Raw genomic sequence first — 20027 nt, 5'->3', positions numbered from 1 at the left:
TGACAAAACATACTGCAGTGCAGTTTCAGGGAGAGAGAGCTAAGCAAGCGTTAGGTCACGTACCGAAATTAAAATATCAGTGGAAAATAAAAATGAGAACGGGATATATTTTCAGTGACAAAGTTATATCGATCCCACACAAACCATGATCCCACACAAATCTGTACATATGGACACCAGACCACTTTTTTTTTAAATCTTATAATTTTTTACCTCAACTGGAAGACCCCATTGAACTGACTTGATGACAGGGAAAAAAAGGGAATAAAAAATAGAATGCGAAATAAAAAAATAGGATGGAGATGCACTTAAGGAAAAAAAATAAAAAACATAAAAAATTTAGAATAGTAATGGAAAGAGCTGCCATAGAAAAAAATAGAATAAAAAGAGCTGCCCTAGAAAAAAAAAAGGGAATAAATAGAATGGAGATGCGCTGAAGGGGAAAAATAAAAAATTTAGAGTGGTAATGGAAATAAATTAAAAAACAGAAATGGAGATGCGGGGTATCGATCCCCGTACCTCTCGCATGCTAAGCGAGCGCTCTACCATCTGAGCTACATCCCCAAACTTGTCAATAATTATAATAACATTTTCCTTCTATTGTTCATTTGCAATGATTTGCTTCGTCCTCCCTGCGGTTTGCTGCGAGATGCACAGTTTAGACAGGCGTCGCGATGGAAGGCGGCGGCTCCGGTGGCCGGGCCGCTTCCGTTGCCCCCGCGCGTATGACCACCGTGTCGCGGCACTACTTCGGCGGCAGCGCGTCCGAGCACCACCACGACCTCCGTGTCGACATCATCGAGGTACGCGCATCCGTGACATCTCGTACCTCCCCACGCTCGCGTCGGATAGCTAGCCGAGAGCCACTGCTCTGCTCACATGCTGGGGGCCTGGGGCCGGGTGTTTCGTCCGGACAGTCGCTGCGGCGTCTTTCAAGTTTCAATCTCGATCGCGTCGCGTCTAGACGGCGATCCAATGCGGGATGCGGCGGTTGCCATGCTGGTGCCTGCTGGAACGCCCAGCAAGTGCTTGATAATTTGCCGCCAAGGCGTTTGCTGCCTCGTGGTGCTACACGAAGCACACGCGCTTGGCTTCGGTCCTTTATTAGTTTTACCCACGCTTCTCTTGCTGTGCTCTTGTGTCCTGACATCCTTTTGGTTGGGTTTACATACAGAACATCGAAGAGGACTACGGCATGTTTGTCTGGCCATGCAGTGTCATTCTTGCAGAGTATGTGTGGCAGCAGAGGTCACGGTTCTCTGCTTCAAGAGTTGTTGAGGTACTACCACTACTTCTCATCTTTGTGTTCGTTCAACTTCCCATCCACCGATCACCAATGTGGTCCACTTGCTACTGTGACCAATTGTAAATGTGAGTTGTCAGTTCACTGAACAATCTTGGGTCAATAGGAGTACTTATTCTCCACGTCTGAGGCCGAAAAATCCTCTCTTTATGGAATCCTGCATTCCTCTGCACGTATATTATTGTTTGACGGAACAATATTGCAGTTACGCTCTTATCTAATTTGCACATATCATTTGCAGCTTGGTGCTGGGACGTCACTGCCAGGATTAGTAGCTGCAAAGGTTGGAGCAGATGTAACACTAACAGACATTGCACAGAATTCAGAAGTGAGTTTCAATCCATCTTAGGAATCCTTATCATTTGATTCTTGTCAGAACTTCAGTATGGTTGATTTCCTCCTTGTTTCTACTGACTATAGGTACTAAACAACATCAGAAGAATATGTGCTCTCAATAGTGCCAGTTGTACTGTATGGTTTGATTTCACGTACAGAGCTTTACATGTTGCATGCCATCGAATTCAGAGAGTTTAAGATTAGTTCATAACCATGCAGGTTTCAGGACTTACGTGGGGAGAATGGGATGAACCACTATTTGATTTACATCCTGACATTATTCTTGGAGCTGATGTACTTTACGACTCAGCAAGTGAGCTACTATTCTACTCTACCGTGTTCAGTGTATCTATTATTACTGTTATTTCTCAAATGCGAATGATCATTTTGTGTCCCATCCATTCACTGACTACCTACCCATTTCCATTTGTATTGTCATTGTTTTGGCTGACTGACATACCACTGCGTCCATTTGGCAAGATTTTGATGATCTGTTCGCGACGGTGACCTTTCTTCTCGAAAATTCTTCTGGGGCGGTTTTCATAACCACATACCACAACCGCAGGTACCAACGAATCATTTCACGCCCCTGTTTGCTGTTGCACTTGGAAGAAGTGTGGCAAGCACCGTTTCTGATAAATTACCTCACCTGTTGGATTTGTCTACGCAGTGGTCATCATCTGATTGAGTCTTTGATGGTCAAGTGGGGTTTGAAGTGTTTGAAACTGCTGGATGGTTTCTCCTTCCTGCCACCATGCAAGGCTGCTTCGCTTCAGGGGAACATTCAGCTTGTTGAAATTGCGCTTGACAAGGAAAAACATAAATGACTTGAGGTGAGGTAACTTTTTTCCTGGATCAGAAAAATCTGCAAGCGTATGCTGGACAATAGCTTATGTTTCGTGGATTACAGTTTTACAGGAGTTGACAAAAGGCGCAGAGAAATGGAATGGCATATTTGGTCCTCTGCATACATGTAGGAGAGACTCCATGTGAATTCATCCATTTGGACTGTCATCACAACGATGTTCTTTTAATTAAAAGAAACTCATGGGGAGCATTGTACTATGAATAGCCTATGCATGCAAGAAAAAACAGGAAAATGTTAGCAGATATGTACTCTTTTGTTCCAACTGTAAAGAATATGTTGGTTGCCTAAAAAAGGTGCACACATGTCCTTTTTTATTATTCATGTATTCGAAACAACGAGCTAAATGCATATCTTTCCACAACAAGCTTTTCTCATTTTTTTGTTGAAATCCTCTTTTGTCCTTTTTTGCGAGAATTCCTTTTTATTTTGATGCTGAAACCTTACAAGTTAAGTAAATGATCCAGGTTTTTGAAATTTTTGCCATTTTCCTGCTGTTAGTGCACATCTTCTCTGGCATTTCCTCAAACTTTACAAGTTAACGATCCAGGTTTTTGAAGTTTTTGCCATTTTGCTGTCGTTAGTGCACATCATTTATTTCATGCTCAACAATGAAGGAGGTAACTTTTATCTTCTAGTGTTGGAGAAATAGACAGAGATTGATCACTTATCAACACAAACACTATCAGATACAACCACAGAAGCGCCTGTAGCTCAGTGGATAGAGCGTCTGTTTCCTAAGCAGAAGGCCGTAGGTTCGACCCCTACCTGGCGCGTTTTTTTTTGAAATTTTGTTTTCTTTCTATTGCTTGGGTGATAGATTCTGCATAAATTTCAGCACATGTCTTTGCAATTATTTTCAATTTAAATAACTACTTTGATGTTTTCTATTGCTTGGGTGATAGATTCTGCATAAATTTCAGCTCATGTCTTTGCAATTATTTTCAATTTAAATAACTAGTACTCACCTAAAGAATACGATTATCGCTTCTCGAGAAGTCAAACAATCTTAATTTTAATCATCTCTATAAAAACAATACTAATATTTTTTAGGGTAAAGTTCACTTTAGGACCTCCAACTATCGTAGAAGTATGGATTTCAACCTCTAACTTTAAAACCGGATAATATTGGCCCTCCAACTCTAAAAAAAGTTCACTTTAGGACCCTCGCCGGTTTCCCAGGCGGTTTTGTGTGGCACTGTAGCAGTGCCTTTTTAATTTGCAAAATTGATATCTTTTTATTCGGAGCTCCAAATATAGCAAATAATATATCAATTTTGATCGTCTCGACGAGCTCTTTGCAATGGTGTACTCCGTTTTGTTGTTTGAGATAATTTTATTTCATAAAAAAATAAATATTTCTACAAAACAAGTTATGCAATTAAGCTGACGTATGCAAGTATTTTATATACTTTGTATATTTGTATATGTACAACACCAACGTAGTCAGTATATAAAACAGGGAGTTGGACGGTCAATCAGACCTGCCACGATCGCTTAGATATTTTTGAATTAACCTTCCCTAGCTGCGGTTAACTAACTGTCAACATATGACACGATCAAACGATATGTTTACTGCTCCTAGTGTAGTTTTTTTCTGTTTTTGTGGTGAAATTAAGTAGCTAGTGGTAGTAGTAGTATTATATTTATCTTGTACCCAAATCCGATACAGTATACGATTCGTGTACACCTGTCATTTTTCCTTTCCTACGGCTACTATTGCAGCACACAGGAACTGGACGACCATTCGGCCGACCTGTACGTATCTGTTTCCTGGCTGGCATGGCATGAGTATGACCGCATGAAGTGGCAGTGGATAGCTAGATTGAATTGAGGGAGCAGGTAGCAGCAATAGTGAGTGGCTTACTCGTGGTCTAGAATCTTGTGCGGCATCGGTAAGTTGAGCGCGTGCCCCCGCGGGAAGGTTGTCCGGGCGAGGATCTCCGTGGCGTCGGCGTTGCGGTGCGCCTCGTCGCCCTCGCGCCCGCCCGACGCGAGGTGGCAGCACACGAAGCAGAAGCTCGTGTCGTGCAGCCAGAACCGGACGGACACGGCGCCCTTGTTGAATTATTGCAGAAATATTTTGAATTATTGCATAAATATTTGCGGACCAGGCGGACACGAAGCAGAAATATTTCTACAAAACAAGTTTTGAATTATTGCATTTCAAAAATGGTCAAACTTATATATTCTATGGTCAAATGAACCTAAAAAGACAACATTTCGTGTTACATAATAATAAAAATATTATTTATCTAACAAATTCCACGAGTTATGTTATTCTAACTTGTTTTGTAGAAATATTTATTTTTTTCATGAAATAAAATTATCTCAAACAACAAAACGGAGTACACCATTGCAAAGAGCTCGTCGAGACGATCAAAATTGATATATTATTTGCTATATTTGAAGCTCCGAATAAAAAGATATCAATTTTGCAAATTAAAAAGAAGTGCTGACGTCATCGCTGACGTCAGCACTGCTACAGTGCCATGCAAAACCACCAGGGAAACCGGCCAGGGTCCTAAAGTGAACTTTTTCGAGAGTTGGAGGGCCAATGTTATCCGGTTTTGAAGTTGGAGGGTGAAATCCATACTTCTGTGATAGTTGGAGGTCCTAAAGTGAACTTTACCCTATTTTTTATATCATATAAGTATCAGCATAGATCAGATTAATTATGACATACATCTTTTTAACCAGGCCCCGAGTTCAGCTCGTACATGTTTAGGCTATATAGATCTTCAAAGCAAGCTTACATTGCATCCCACAATTCGGCTAAATCATGTGTATCCAACATGCACATTTTCTCTTGCACTCGCTCCACAATTCAATACACGGTATGGCCACTTACGCAGAAACCAAGGCCTTGTTTAGATGCCATCCAAATTCCAAGTTTTTTCACTCTCTCTCCATCACATCAATTTTTAGCCGCTTGCATGGAATATTAAATGTAGATAAAAAAATAACTAATTACACAGTTTAGTTGAAAATCACGAGATGAATCTTTTGAGCCTAGTTGGTCTATGATTGGACAATATTTGTCAAATAAGACGAAAGTGGTACTATTCATCGGGTTCACTTTTTTTTGCAAAGTTAACGAGGCCCAATTACAAACAGCTTCTTATTCAGGCAAAACAAACAACAACAAATTGCATCATCTAATCCAGATTAACATCCAGTGTAACGCGATACTAATGCGACTAAGGCTCTGTTTGGATTCCTTGACTAACAACTTGTCGGATGCCGTGAGAAGGGGTACCCTAAGTAAGACCTAAAAAACGACTACTTAGACTTCGTAAAGATCGAAACCAGCTAAAACACCGCTGGCCTCGGCCGGTTCTCTGACTCGCCCGAGGCCCCCCACACCGCTGGCCTCGGCCGATTCTCCGACTCGCCCGAGGCCCCCTCACCGCTGACCTCGAGCGACTCCCCGTCGAAGGCCTCGGCCGGGCCACTGACCCTCCGTCTCGCGCGAGGCGGGCTCGGCAGCACTCCGCTGCCTCTTCCTTCTCCCGTCCCTCTAACAAAACGTCATGTCGCATTAACTCAGCCAACTGCTGCTCCTGACATCGGCCGCACGCTCGGCACAGTACAACAGAGTGGCCGACGGGACAGGAAGCGGGACGGGGCAGGGGTTACCCGCCACTGTGCTAACCACTATGCACATGGCTGACGCCCACACCTCACTGAGCTGCCAACTCCTACTCCAAGGACAACACAGCATGGGGAGCCACGTCTGGGCTACTGTGGCCTCGGAATCAGTACCCAGGACCAATAATTTCCTCCAAGGCCTCGGCAGTTTGCTTCAGGGGCTCAGCAGCCTGAGGACCCACATCCGCCGAGCCCCCCACGATGGCTGGGCCTCGGCACCTGCAGAGCCACAGCTCCCCACGACGTCATCACACGATGACCCGCACATCGCCCGGACTGGGCAGGGATTACCCGCCACTGTGCTAACCATTATGCACATGGCTGACGCCCATGCCTCACTGAGCTGTCAACTCCTGCTCCAAGGACAGCGCAGCATGGGGAGCCACGTCTGGGCTACTGTGGCCTCGGAATCAGTACCCAGGTCCAATAACTCCCCCAAGGCCTCGGCAGTTTGCTTCAGGGGCTCGGCAGCCTGAGGATCCACGTCCGCCGAGCCCCCCACGATGGCTTGGCCTCGGCGTCTGCAGGACCGCTGCTCCCTACGACGTCATTACACGGTGACCAGCACGTCGCCCGCCATGTCCTGCATCAAGCTATACTGGAGCCCCACGACGCACAAGATCGAGTATGACCGGCGTGTCACTTCTGCACGACAAGGACAGGGCCACTCTATCGACCATACCACGACAGTGGCCGGCTACAGGGCTCGGACACGCCACCCCGTTTACAGAAGCGCTATGTAGCAATCCATGTACGGTCCCAGGTCTCCCTTAGAGTATAAAAGGGAGGCACCAGGGCCATTTCTAGGGCAGACCGAGAAGAGACGAACAGACCGATAGAATTTGACACTTCCACTACGCTGCTTGAGAACAACGCCTCAAGCAGCCTGCACCACCCTCACCGAGACCTGGGGCTAGCCCCCTCTCTCACCTAGCTTGTAACCCCCTACTACGAGCACTCCGGTGCAAGGAATACAAGATCAATCTCTCAGACTGGACGTAGGGCCTCGATTGCCTGAACCAGTATAAACATTGTGTCTCTTTGCATCACCATCCGGGATTAGGGGCACGCAGCACAAACTCACTCGTTGGTTGAGGGACCCCCGGTTCCAAAACATCGACAGTTGGCGCGCCAGGTAGGGGTGCTGCGTGTCGGCTTCATCATCCTAGCGAGTTCCGAATGGCAGACCCCATACGACCATTGCGTCTCGGCACCATAGTTTGGTTCGGAAGCCTAGAGTTCATGTCTCTAGGGCATGAGTATGACATGGCGCTCCTCGCCCCTCGAGCCCCACCGTCCGACGATGAAGTCATGCCCCGGCAGCCCAGGCGCAGGCGGCGCCCGGGCAGCCGCTCTCGCCATGCTCGCCAGGCACGACGCGAGCAAGGCCACCCCGACGCTACGCGAACCCAGGGCGGCACGCCACTCCCCGCCGATACCCTACGACTAGCTGTTGGTACGGGGTTCCTGGCTGGGGACCTGTCTGGCCTGAGCATGGACGAAGGAAAATCGCCGGCGGCTTGCGGCGATACCCAGCCGTCTGGCTCCGCTCCACCACTCCCTGGAGAGCCGACCCCGGCGGGGCAGAATATGGAGACGGCACCGTCGCCATCCCCCTTTGGATTGAGAAATGCCGCCGCCTCTTACGCCTACGCTTACGCTGCCATTCACGAGCACCCCTCGGAACGCCGCCAGCGCTTCGCTCCCGACCTGAGCATCCGCTCCGACTCCTCGGACGAGGACGAGGCATGGCCCGGGGCGGACTTCTCCGAACTCCACAACCCTGGGGCTTTGCGCCGATTCTTGGCTGTAAGCGACTACTGCCTCGGCTACTCTGACTCCGACGACGAAGGGACTTACGATCCATCTCATGAGTGCTTCCACGTCGGGCTCGGGATGCCAAGGGCGGGCGAAGAGGACGAGAGGATAGGCAACCATTCCCCGCCCCGGGCAGGGGCGGGCGACGCCACACCTCCGCGTCTCGAATCCCCGGCAGCACGGAACGAGAATCCTGTTCGCGGAGGACATCGACGCCCAGACCTAGAGCAGCTCCGCGAGCTTCAAGCCAAGGTCGAACAGGACCGGCTCCTTCTGCAACAGCTTCGGGACACTCTTGAGCAGGAGCAGCAAGGGCGTGGTGAGGGCAGGGGAGCCCGAGGGAGGGCCCGCGACGTCCATCACCGCATCAACGATAACGAGGGGGGAGAGCCACCCCCAATCTTTAATCGCGCTAGCCAGAATGTCGCAGCGGCTGCGATGCTGGTCCGAGCGATGCCCGAGCCCTCCACCACCGAGGGGCGACGGGTCCGCGAAGAGCTCCGCGACCTCCTCGAGACCGCAGCAGTGCAGCAGGTCGAAAGTTCCGCCTCCCGCTGGCGCGGAGGCACTTCAGAGCAGCCCGCAGCGCAACCTCACCGGGGCCAGGACGCCTCGGTCCGCCTCGAGGCCGCTCGCACGCCGACGGTCAACAGGGCCCCCTCGGTACGCGATCGACCTAGAGACCAACGCGAGGCACGGGGCGACCGCGAAGTAGTTGGCGGGCGACGGCACCACGACAACGGAGCCGCCCGGGGCTACCACCCGCACCGAGGCGGTCGCTACGACAGCGGTGAGGACCGTAGTCCTTCCCCTGAGCCGCCAGGCCCTCGGGTCTTCAGCAGGGCCATCCACGCGGCTCCTTTCCTCGCCCGGTTCCGACAGCCGGCCAATCTCGCGAAGTACAGCGGCGAGACCAACCTGGAGCTCTGGCTCGTCGATTACCGCCTGGCCTGCTAGCTGGGCGGCGCGGACGATGACCTGCTCATCATCCGCAATCTCCCTCTGCTCTTGTCGGACTCGGCACGAGCCTGGCTCGAGCACCTCCCTCCCTCGCAAATCCACGACTGGCGCGACTTAGTTAGGATCTTCGTCGGGAACTTCCAGGGCACTTACGTACGCCCCGGGAATTCCTGGGATCTTAAGAGCTGCCGCCAGAAGCCGGACGAGTCTCTCCGAGACTTCATCCGGCGCTTCTCCAAACAGTTGAAGGGTCGAGATGGCGACTAGAGGGGGGTGAATAGTCTTTTCAAGAACTTAATCGCGTCGGCTAACCGATATAAATGCGGAATTAAAACTATCGGTCTAGCCAAGACTATACCCCACTATATATGTTCACTAGCACCTTGCAAAGATAACAATTATGCAACCAAGGTGCCGGGCTAGCTAGAGCTCTCCTAAACAATTCTAGGAGCAAGGTCACACAAACCTATGCCACTAGTACTTTAAGCAACAAGGGAGCTCCTACACATGCTAGTAAGCAAAAGCACAAAGCTAACTAAGCTCACTAGCAATGCTCAATAACAAGGCAACCAATGCCTAATTAGAGAGCGCAAATACTTAGCTACACAAACTAAGCAATGTGACTAACAAGGTTACTAAAACCAAATTAGCCATGCAAGGGAGCTACTTCTATGCTACACAAGCAAGAAGGTAATTAGCAAGCTACACAAGCTATCTAATTACAAGAGCAACTACACAAGCTTAATATGTATAAAAGTAATTGCAAGCTTGTGTAATGGGGATGCAAACCAACGGGAAGAACAAGGTTGACACGATGATTTTTCTCCCGAGGTTCACGTGTTTGCCAACACGCTAGTCCCCGTTGTGTCGACCGCTCACTTGGTGGTTCGACGGCTAATTAGCATCACCCGCTAAGCCCGCACGTCGGGCGCCGCAAGAACCAACCCCTTGAGTGAGGGTAGCTCAATGACACGCTTTACTAGAGTTGCTCTTCGCGGCTCCCGCGGGGCGAGCACAATGCCCCTCACAAGCACTTCTTCGGAGCGCCGCACAAGCTTCTTGCGCGCTTCGACGGAGACCACCACCAAGCCGTCTAGGAGGTGGCAACCTCCAAGAGTAACAAGCACCACCGGCTTGCAACTCGATCACCTAGTGCCACTCGATGCAACCTCACGATGCAATCGCACTAGAATCGCTCACTCACACAATCGAATGATCACTATCAAGTATATGTGTGATGGAGGGCTCCCAAGCACTCACAAGCATGGACACTAAGTCCCTTGAGGTGCTCCGCGCCAGCCATGGCCGAAGGCCACTTCTATTTATAGCCCCAAGGGCTAAACTAGCCGTTACCCCTTCACTGGACAACGGTCGGGCCGACCGGACGCTCCGGTCGTGTTGACCGGACGCTGGACCTCAGCGTCCGGTCGCCCACAGACGACCACGTGTCCCGATTCCAACGGTCACTTGACCTGACCGGACGCAGCAACTTCAACTGACCGGACGCTGAACCCCCAGCGTCCGGTCATTTCCAGTAAGCTCCCGAGCATGACCGGACGCGTCCGGTCGAACGCGATCGGACGCAGCCAGCGTCCGGTCACACTCCAGCGACTGCTACACTCCACATCAGCGCGACCGGGCGCAGCCTGCCAGCGTCCGGTGCATTCAGATCTAGCGTCCGGTCAGTTGACCGACGCCAGCATCTTCTCCATTTTCTTCACCCTTGCTCAAGTGTGCTAACCATAAGAATTTGCATCCGGCGCAATAGAAAATAGACATTCCATTTTCCCGAAACCCCTGCCCCGTCTTTGTAAATGTGCCAACACCATCAAGTGTACACCACCATGTGTATGTGTGTTAGCATTTTCACAATCATTTCCCAAAGGATGTTAGCCACTCAACTTGCCACGCCACTCGATCCTAGCGACAATGCAAAGTTAGATCACTCGAGTGGCACTAGATGACCGATATGCAAACAAGTTTGCCCCTCTTGATAGTACGGCCATCTATCCTAAACCCGGTCATAAACTTCTCTACACACCTATGACCGGTGAAATGAAATGCCCTAGGTTATACCTTTGCCTTGCGCATTCCATTCCATCTCCTCCAATGTTGATGCAACACATGCACCAACACGATCAACAATGATATGATCCACTTCATATCATCACATGATCATATTGGTTCATCGATCTTGACTCTACTTGCTCTTTACCGTTGCCATCGTCCATCGGCGCCAAGTCTTGCTCAAGCTTCACCGCCACGCGGTCCATCACTCCAAAGCCTTCGACTTGCCCTTCACGCTTGCAACCGGTCCATCAAGCCAAGTCTTGTCTTGATCTTCTCCACCTTGATCACATGACTCAATGTCATGTCTCATGTGCATTTAAGCTCCTTCATCATCACATGTGTGAGCTTTGCAACATCTCCAAGCCATTTTCACCTTCATGGCATATGTTGCTCACACACATGTACCTATGGACTAATCACCTGTGTATCTCACATAAACACAATTAGTCCACCTAAGTTGTCACTCAATTACCAAAACCAAACAAGGACCTTTCAACAGTGCACCGAGCTACCCAGCGTCGGCGACTCGGAGATCGTCCAGGCTTTCCTCTCCGGCACCACTTGTCGGGATTTGGTCCGAGAGTTAGGACGCAACGTCCCGCGCTCTGCTGCCGCGCTCCTCGACATCGCCACCAGCTTCGCCTCAGGAGAAGAGGCTGTCGGAGCCATCTTCCCCGACGCCGATTGCAAGGGTAAGCGGAGGGAAGAGGCCCCCGTGGCCTCAACCTCCCACCTCCCAAAGAAAAAGAAGAAGGGTCGCCCAGGGAAGCGGGAGGTCCTCGAGGCCATCCAGGTCGCCACAACAGATCGCAGGAATGCCCGAGGCCCCCGTGGCCCCAGGCTATTCGACGACATGCTGAAGAAGCCCTGCCCTTACCATCAGGTCCGGTGAAGCATGCTCTCGAAGATGCACCATGCTACGGCGCTACTACGCCAAGCTCGGGCTCCCCGACGACGACGCCAAGCAGAAGGGCGCTGGCGGTCGGAACGAGGACAAGGACGATGGGTTCCCCGAGGTACGCAAACGCTTTCATGATCTTCGGTGGGCCCTCGGCATGCCCTTACGACGCGGCAGCGCAAGAGGGAGCGCCGAGAAGTCTTCTCAGTCAAGGTGGCCACCCCCTAGTACCCTCGACTGGTCCCGAGAAGCGATCACCTTCGATCGAGGTGACCACCCCGACCGTATTCCGAATCCTAGGCAGTACCCACTGGTCGTCGACCCGATCATCGGCAACACCCGACTCTCCAAGGTGTTGATGGACGGTGGCAGCGGTCTCAACATCCTCTATGCCAACACCCTGGAGCTCTTAGAGATCGACCGTCAAGGCTACGAGGCGACGTTGCACCCTTCCACGGCATCGTGCCAGGTAGGCGCACACAACCCCTCGGGCGCATCGACCTTCCCGTCTGCTTCGGCACCCCTTCCAACTACCGAAAGGAAGTCCCTCACCTTCGAAGTAGTCGGGTTCGGGGGAGCCTACCACACCATCCTAGGGCGACCTTGCTACGCCAAGTTCATGGCAGTGCCCAACTATACCTACCTCAAGCTCAAGATGCCAGGCCCTAATGGTGTCATCACAATCGAGTCCACGTACGAACATGCATACGACTGCGACGTCGAGTGCATCGAGTACGCCGAGGCCCTTGCGGAGGCCGAGACCCTCATCGCCCACCTAGACCAGCTCAGTGGCGAGGTGCCTGACTCCAAGCGTCGCGCGGGGGCGTTTGAGCCCGCTGAAACCATCAAACTCATCCCAGTCGACCCCGCATGCCCCGACGACCGGGCACTGAAATCAGTGCCACCCTCGACATCAAATAGGAAGCCGTGCTCGTCGACTTTCTCCGTGCGAACGCCGACATTTTCGCATGGAGTCCCTCGGACATGCCGGGCATACCAAGGGAAGTCGCCGAGCATGCCCTGGACATCCGGGCTGGATCTAGACCGGCGAGGGCAGCGCCTGCGGCGCTTCGACGAAGAAAAAACGCAGGGCCATCGGGGAGGAGGTACAGAAGCTCTTAGCGGCCGGGTTCATCAAGGAAGTATCCCACCCGGAGTGGTTGGCTAACCCCGTTTTAGTCAAGAAGAAAAATGGGAAGTGGAGGATGTGTGTAGACTACACCGGTCTGAATAAGGCCTGTCCAAAGGTCCCCTTCCCATTACCTCAAATCGATCAAATCGTTGATTCCACCGCAGGGTGCGAGACCCTGTCTTTCCTCGATGCGTACTCCGGATACCATCAGATCAAGATGAAAGAGTCCGACCAGCTCGCGACTTCCTTCGTCACACCGTTTGGCATGTACTGCTACGTCACGATGCCCTTTGGCCTCAGAAACGCAGGTGCCACGTACCAGCGGTGCATGACCCAGGTCTTTGGCGACAACATTGGGCAGACCGTCGAGGCCTACGTAGACGACATCATGGTCAAAACTAGAAAGGCCGAGAATCTCGTGAATGACTTGAGGGTGACCTTCAAATGCCTTAGAGAGAAGGGCATCAAGCTCAACCCCGAGAAGTGCGTGTTCGGGGTCCCCCGAGGCATGCTCTTGGGATTCATAGTCTTGGAACGCGGCATTGAGGCCAACCCAGAGAAGGTCTCAGCTATAACCAGCATGGGGCCAATCAGAGACCTCAGGGGAGTACAGAGGGTCATGGGATGCCTTGCAGCCCTAAGTCGCTTCATCTCGTGCCTCGGCGAAAAAGGCCTGCCCCTCTACCGCCTCTTGAGAAAGTCCGAGCGCTTTTCTTGGACCGCCGAGGCTGAGGAAGCCCTCGCCAGGCTCAAAGCACTGCTGACCAACCCCCCGTCTTGGTACCGCCCGCCGAGGGCGAGCACCTCTTGCTCTACGTCACCGCGACAACCCAAGTGGTCAGCGCGGCCGTAGTAGTCGAGAGGCAGGAGAAGGGACATGCCCTACCCATCCAACGACCTGTTTACTTCATCAGCGAAGTCCTCTCCGAAACTAAGACGCGTTACCCCCACATCCAGAAGCTGGTTTACGCAGTAGTCTTGGCTCGACGCAAGCTGCGTCACTACTTCGAGTCCCACCCGGTGACTGTGGTGTCGTCGTTTCCTCTCGAAGAGATAATCCAAAACCGGGAGGCCTCGGGTAGAGTAGCCAAGTGGGCTGTCGAACTCATGGGGGAAACCCTGTCCTTCGTGCCTCGGAAGGCGATCAAATCACAGGTCCTATCCGACTTTGTAGCTGAATGGACCAACACACAGCTGCCACCCGTTCAGATACAATCAGAATGCTGTACCATGTACTTCGACGGGTCCCTGATGAAGACTGGGGCTGGCGCGGGCCTGCTCCTGGTCTCGCCCCTCGGAGTACACATGCGCTACATGATCCGGCTTCACTTCACCGCCTCCAACAATGTCGCCGAATACGAGGCCCTCATCAACGGCCTGCAAGTTGCCATCGAACTTGGAGTACGACGTCTTGACGTACGGGGTGATTCGCAGCTCGTCGTCGATCAGGTGATGAAAGAGTCAAGCTGCCATGACCCCAAAATGAAGGCGTACTGCGCGATGGTATGTCGCCTGGAGAACAAGTTCGACGGTCTCGAACTCAACCACGTTGCACAAAAGTTCAACGAGGCCGCGGACGAACTAGCAAAGATGGCGTCTGCACGGACCCCGGTCCCCCCGAACGTCTTCACCAGAGACCTCCACAAGCCATCCGTCGACTACGCCTCAGCGATGGAAGAGGGCCCATCGGCCGAGCCCACCGAAGGGCCTGAGGCCCCCTCTGCCACCAAGACCTCGCCCGCCGAGCCCGAGGCCATGGCGATTGACGCAGAGCCTCCCAAGGTCGACCAAGGAACGGACTGGCGAGTCCCTTTCCTTGATCACCTCGTTCGAGGAGAACTGCCCGCTGATAGAACCGAAGCCCGACGGCTTGCGCGACGCGCCAAGACTTACGCCCTCTGCGACGACGAGTTGTATAGGCGTAGCCCATCTGGTGTTCTCCAGCGATGCATCACCACCGAGGCTGGCCAATCCTTACTTTGGGACTTGCACGCGGGAGTCTGCGGGCACCACGCGGCACCTCGGGCGCTCGTGGGTAACGCCTTCCGCCAAGGTTTCTATTGGCCAACGGCGGTGGCCGACGCCACGAAGCTAGTACGCTCCTGCGAGGGATGCCAGTATTACGCTCGACACACGCACCTTCCGGCCCAAGCCCTCCAAACCATCCCCATCACATGGCCATTCGCTGTGTGGGGGCTGGACATGGTTGGGCCTCTGCAGAAGGCATCCGGGGGCCATACCCATCTGCTGGTAGCTATCGACAAATTCTCCAAATGGATCGAGGCTCGCCCAATCGCTCAGATTAAATCCGAGCAAGCGGTGCTGTTCTTCACCAATATCATCCATAGGTTCGGGGTTCCTAACACCATCATCACTGACAATGGGACACAATTCACCGGACGTAAGTTCCTAACGTTCTGCGACGACCACCACATCCGGGTGGCTTGGTCGGCCGTAGGGCACCCAAGGACGAATGGCCAAGTAGAGCGTGCCAACGGCATGATCCTACAAGGCCTTAAGCCAAGAATATTCAACCAATTGAAGACGTTTGGCAAGAAATGGCTTGCCGAACTCCCGTCAGTCATCTGGAGCCTAAGAAATACCCCAAGCCGAGCCACGGGATTCACACCGTTCTTCCTGGTCTATGGAGCCGAGGCCATCCTCCCCACTAACTTAGAATACGGTTCCCCAAGGCTACAGGCGTACAATGAGCAAAGCAACCGCACTGCCCACGAAGACGCCCTCGACCAACTGGAGGAAGCCCGAGACGTCGCGCTACTACACTCAGCCAGGTACCAGCAAGCCCTACGGCGCTACCAATCCCGGCGCGTCCAAAGCCGAGACCTGAAGGTGGGCGACCTGGTGCTGACACGGAGGCAGAGCAACAAGGGCCGCCACAAGCTGACCCCACCCTGGGAAGGGCCGTACATCGTCGCTCAAGTGCTGAAGCCCGGGACCTACAAATTGGCCAACGAGAAGGGCGAAATCTTCGCAAACGCTTGGAACATAGAACAGCTACGTCGCTTCTACCCTTAAATTTCCAAACGTTGTTTACATTGTTCCTCGAAATACAATAAAGAAAGCGTTCTTAGTTGTTATAATCTTTCAAGGAACCCCCCTTATAGACAAGTCGATCGTATAGAACCTAAGGACCGTACGAACGTCTCAAAGGCGAAAAGGCCAGCTGAGCCGTGAGAACGGCCCACGCCTCCGGGCTACGGCAGCTCTCTCACCACCTTTTTCACCCAAAGGACAGCGTAGGCTCCAAGTAGGTTCCATGCAGAGATAGGGGCTCGACGTCACAATAGCGCTATAAGGGAGACTCGGCTCTGCCTCTGTAAAGCCGAGCCTCCCTCGAGGGCCAAATAGGGGGAAACCCCCTAAAGTCCCGAAACCCCTTGAGTCTCGAACACCGTTTGTTAATGATCTTTCAAAAAAAAAATTTGTACCCCAAACTCTCTTACGCTCCGACGGGACCTCCACAAGAAACCCAAAGACCAAAAGTTGTCTGGAGGCCAAAGGGCCGATCGAGTCGTGAGAACGGCCTACGCCTCTGGGCTACGGCAGCTCCCTCACCACCCTTCGCCAAAGGACGGCTTAGGTACCGAGGGATTTCTTCGCGGGTTCCCAAGATCGAGACAGAGGGCACAGGCTTGGAAATAGAACAGAAAACGGTTAAAAGACGCACATACGCAAATACTTTAAAAGGCCTCAACAGCCACAAAAACGTCACGATACAACAACTAACTCAATCCGGTTACATGGCCCCTTTTGGCCCAGGTCAAAGCTCAAGGATCGGTGGCCGACGCGGGAGGGACCACCTCTTCTTCAAACAGACCAGCCAGCGCCGTGCCAGGTGCCTCGGCCGCCTCCAACAGCTTCACGACCTCTGCATCAGCCTCCTCGTCATCTTCTGGCAATACATAGCCGTCGCTGACAGCCTCGAGGTTGATGGCGTAGTGCGAAGAGACGACGGCCAGGGCGCGCTTGACACCCGTGTGCAAAGCCCCTCGAAGCCTCTCGCGGACGCGGCCGCTCAACGCAATCAGGCGGCTCCCAAGGGAGCTGGCTGATTGGACCTCCTCGACGTCCAGGGCCTCGCAGGCGGTACGGACAGTGCTACGTAACGCCTCGTGCTCCCGGACCTCAGCATCCAGCACCGCTTGCGCTGCGACGGAGGCCTCAGCCGCCTGGGAAGCTTCTTTTTTCAGATCTACGTCGCAACGAGGGGACAGGAGTCAAACGCGAACCAGAACCAGTGGAACAAGGAACACGGTTCAGCGGAACTCACCCTCGGCCTTGTTCTCCCAGGCTAGGACCTCGACCCGAGAGGCCTCGGCCGCCTTGGTAACCTCTGCCAAGGCGACTCTCGTCGCCTGATGCTCGCTCTGCTCCGCACCCAGCTGCCCGGCTGTGGCCTTCGCAGAGGCCGTCGCTTCTTGGGCCCGAGACCTGAAGGAGTCTCGCTCTTCCTCCAGTTCCTTGATCTTCGCCTCCAAGGGGGCAGCCTGCCCCTTAGCCATGACCAACTCGGCCTGAAGGTCAGCACAACGAAGGCGGAGGTCCTCCACCTCCGCACTCCGTGCTAACAAAAGCCCCTGGGCATCGGCGAGCAGGCCCCTCTGCCGCCGGAGCTGGTCCCAGATATCCCTCTCCCTTCATAGGAACACCGATTTCCCAAGGGACCGGGTCTTGAGCTCCTATAAAGGTAAGAAATGCGCGTCAAAACGCTGCGAGGGAACTCGAAGAGAAAACAACTCGGCACGGGAGAGGAAGGTACTTACCTGGGTAACACCGGGCAAGTCCCGTCCCATAATAGTCATCGCCGTCTGCAGCGACTGCACTGCCAGTTGGCGGTACTGCTCGAGGGTATCCCACCGCCCCCCCTCTGCGATATCTTCAAGGGCGAACACAGGCTCCCCCTCGGGATCAGCCTGGCTCCGCCAGAAAACACGCGGGAAGTTCCACCCACGGGGCTCGGGCCGTAGTCGGACAAGGGCCGAACTCCCCTCGGCGGGATCTGGGACCGGCTGCTCCACGGTACTGGCCTCCTCGACGTCCGCCGCCTCCTTCCCTCGGGAAGAATCATCAGACGAGATTGTCTGAACCAGGGGCGGCGCCAAAATTTGCTCCGTCTCCACCTCCATCGCCTCAGCCTCGACGGACCCGGGGGCTCTGGCCTCCGCCATCTCTACCTCGGTGGCCCCGGCATCCACCGCCCTGGCTTCAGAGGTCTTGGGGGCTCCGGCCTCACCCTCAACGGCCTCGGCAATAATGGACGCCCCAGCCTCCTTCGCCCCAAGACCCGCGACATTGCGAGGCGTGGGCTCCTCCTCCTCCACTCGCTCCGCGGCTGCCTCGGCACCCTTTTCCTGGGCAGCCGCCTCCTCCGAAACGGCCCCGCCCGACGCCGCGCCACGCTGCACGCCAGCCTGCGCCTCCGCTGCCTGATGGGCAGAGGAGCTAACATTCACCTTGAGCGCCTTACGGGGCGCCAAGGGAGGATCTTCCACCAGATGCGTCTGGCTGGAAGCAAAGACACTCCCAAGGTCAGCACGCGACCGAGGGGCAAACAAGAAGTAGTACGTACTCCACCAGAAAAAACGCTTACCGTGAACGGGGGTGCAGCCGCTTCAACACCGCCAGTCTCCTCTGCAACGGCGGTGGTGGTGGCAGCAGCGCGGCCTCGGTGACCACCGGTGCCAGCTGGCCTCCGTCGGGCCCCGGCACCTCCTCGACCCTTCGCGGAGACGAGGGGGTCGCCCCCACCATCGCCGGCTCCACCTCCACCGTCGAACCCATCGGGCTGACGGCACGCTCCTCCAACACCCGCGCCTCGGGTGTGTCGGCCTCGGCCCCGGGACGAGCCGCCACCGGCCCCGGGACACCTCTTCCTCCTAGGAGCAGTCAGGCTCCTTGCCGGCGCCCCGGGCACCATCTCCCTAATGTCGGGGAGGATGTTCCAGGCAGGCCGTCCCCACCTCGCGCCCATCGCCGTCGCCCGAAGAATCCGACATCGACGACGAGGGAGACGGCTCCAACGGGAGACCGTCGAGCTTCTGACGCCGGCGACGGGCGTCTAGCTTTTCGCGCGCAAGGAGCTTCTTCGTGCGCTTCGCCTCCTTGGCATCTTTCTTCTTCTTCTCCTCCTCGGCACGCGCCCTGTTCACGGACCGCCGCCGGGCGTCCTCGGGAACGGGCGGCGGGGAGCCTCGCACGTCTCTTATCCCCTATGGGAACAACGAAGTAAGACAATGGACAAAAAAGAAAAAAGGAAAACGAAAAACAAGAAGGCCGCGAAAGCCTCGACGACATCCAACTTACCAGCGAGACATACCCCCGCGACGGGCGCATCGGGAACGGCATCAGATTGTCAATCTTCGGCTTCCCGTCTACCGCCTCTCTCACCCGATGCAGGATCTCGTCGTCGGTAAGGGCGAAGGCGGACATCTTGACACCAGCGATCGGATCGCCCGGCGTCATCTCGAACAACCGCCGCCGCCGGGCCATCAGCGGCAACACCCTCCGGCGGTGAAAAGCCACCACGACCACGGCCACCGAAAGGCCGTGGTCACACAGCTTCCCCAAGGCCCTCAAGAGCAGTTCCAGCCTAGGCTGATCGACCTTGACGACGCCGTATCCCCATTTCTCTGGTTGACTCTCTACAACCCGCCCGGTATAAGGGGGAAGTCCTCCGCCGTCGTTACGGAGGTAGAACCAGCCGTCGTACCAACGACGGTTGGACGAAGACAGCTGGGCCAGGATGTAGAGGGACTACCGGTCTTGGTGTACGTGAAGGGTGCAGCCGCCGGCCCTCTGCACCTTCCGAGCCCCCCTCGTTCCCCCCGGCTTGGTGGTGAACGTCGCTCGGAACAAGTGGAGCCACAACTCCCAGTGGGGAGCGATCCCCAAGTACCCCTCACAGACGGCGACGAAGATGGCCGCCTGCGCGATGGAGTTGGGGCTGAAATTATGAAGCTCCACACCGTAGTAG

At 53.9% G+C, this 20027-nt stretch overlaps 1 protein-coding gene and 2 non-coding genes across 5 annotated transcripts; 2 read left to right on the top strand and 1 right to left on the bottom strand.

Annotated features, from left to right (window-relative positions):
- Positions 1-491: 491 nt before the first annotated feature.
- Positions 492-564, bottom strand: TRNAA-AGC (transfer RNA alanine (anticodon AGC)). The gene has a single exon. It is a non-coding gene; the product is annotated as a tRNA-Ala (tRNA).
- LOC136462468 (uncharacterized) lies at positions 496-2815 on the top strand. Of its 3 annotated transcripts, none has more exons than XM_066461566.1 (8): positions 496-803; positions 1175-1279; positions 1545-1631; positions 1724-1774; positions 1859-1952; positions 2120-2204; positions 2310-2472; positions 2558-2815. In XM_066461566.1, exons 1-7 carry the CDS (start codon positions 675-677, stop codon positions 2464-2466), a joined length of 708 nt encoding a protein of 235 aa, XP_066317663.1. In that variant the 5' UTR covers positions 496-674; the 3' UTR covers positions 2467-2472; positions 2558-2815. The 3 variants fall into 3 exon arrangements, with proteins under 3 accessions (XP_066317663.1, XP_066317660.1, XP_066317661.1); XM_066461563.1 differs by having other exon boundaries at positions 2550-2815; XM_066461564.1 differs by having other exon boundaries at positions 2310-2477; positions 2550-2815.
- Positions 2816-3207: 392 nt separating this feature from the next.
- On the top strand, positions 3208-3280 carry TRNAR-CCU (transfer RNA arginine (anticodon CCU)). The gene has a single exon. It is a non-coding gene; the product is annotated as a tRNA-Arg (tRNA).
- The last annotated feature ends 16747 nt before the right edge of the window (positions 3281-20027 follow it).

Source organism: Miscanthus floridulus, chromosome 7, assembly GCF_019320115.1.
Source record: "Miscanthus floridulus cultivar M001 chromosome 7, ASM1932011v1, whole genome shotgun sequence".
NCBI lineage: Eukaryota > Viridiplantae > Streptophyta > Magnoliopsida > Poales > Poaceae > Miscanthus > Miscanthus floridulus.
The sequence above is the reverse complement of the archived record's forward strand: the minus strand, read 5'-3'. Positions and strand labels throughout refer to the sequence as shown.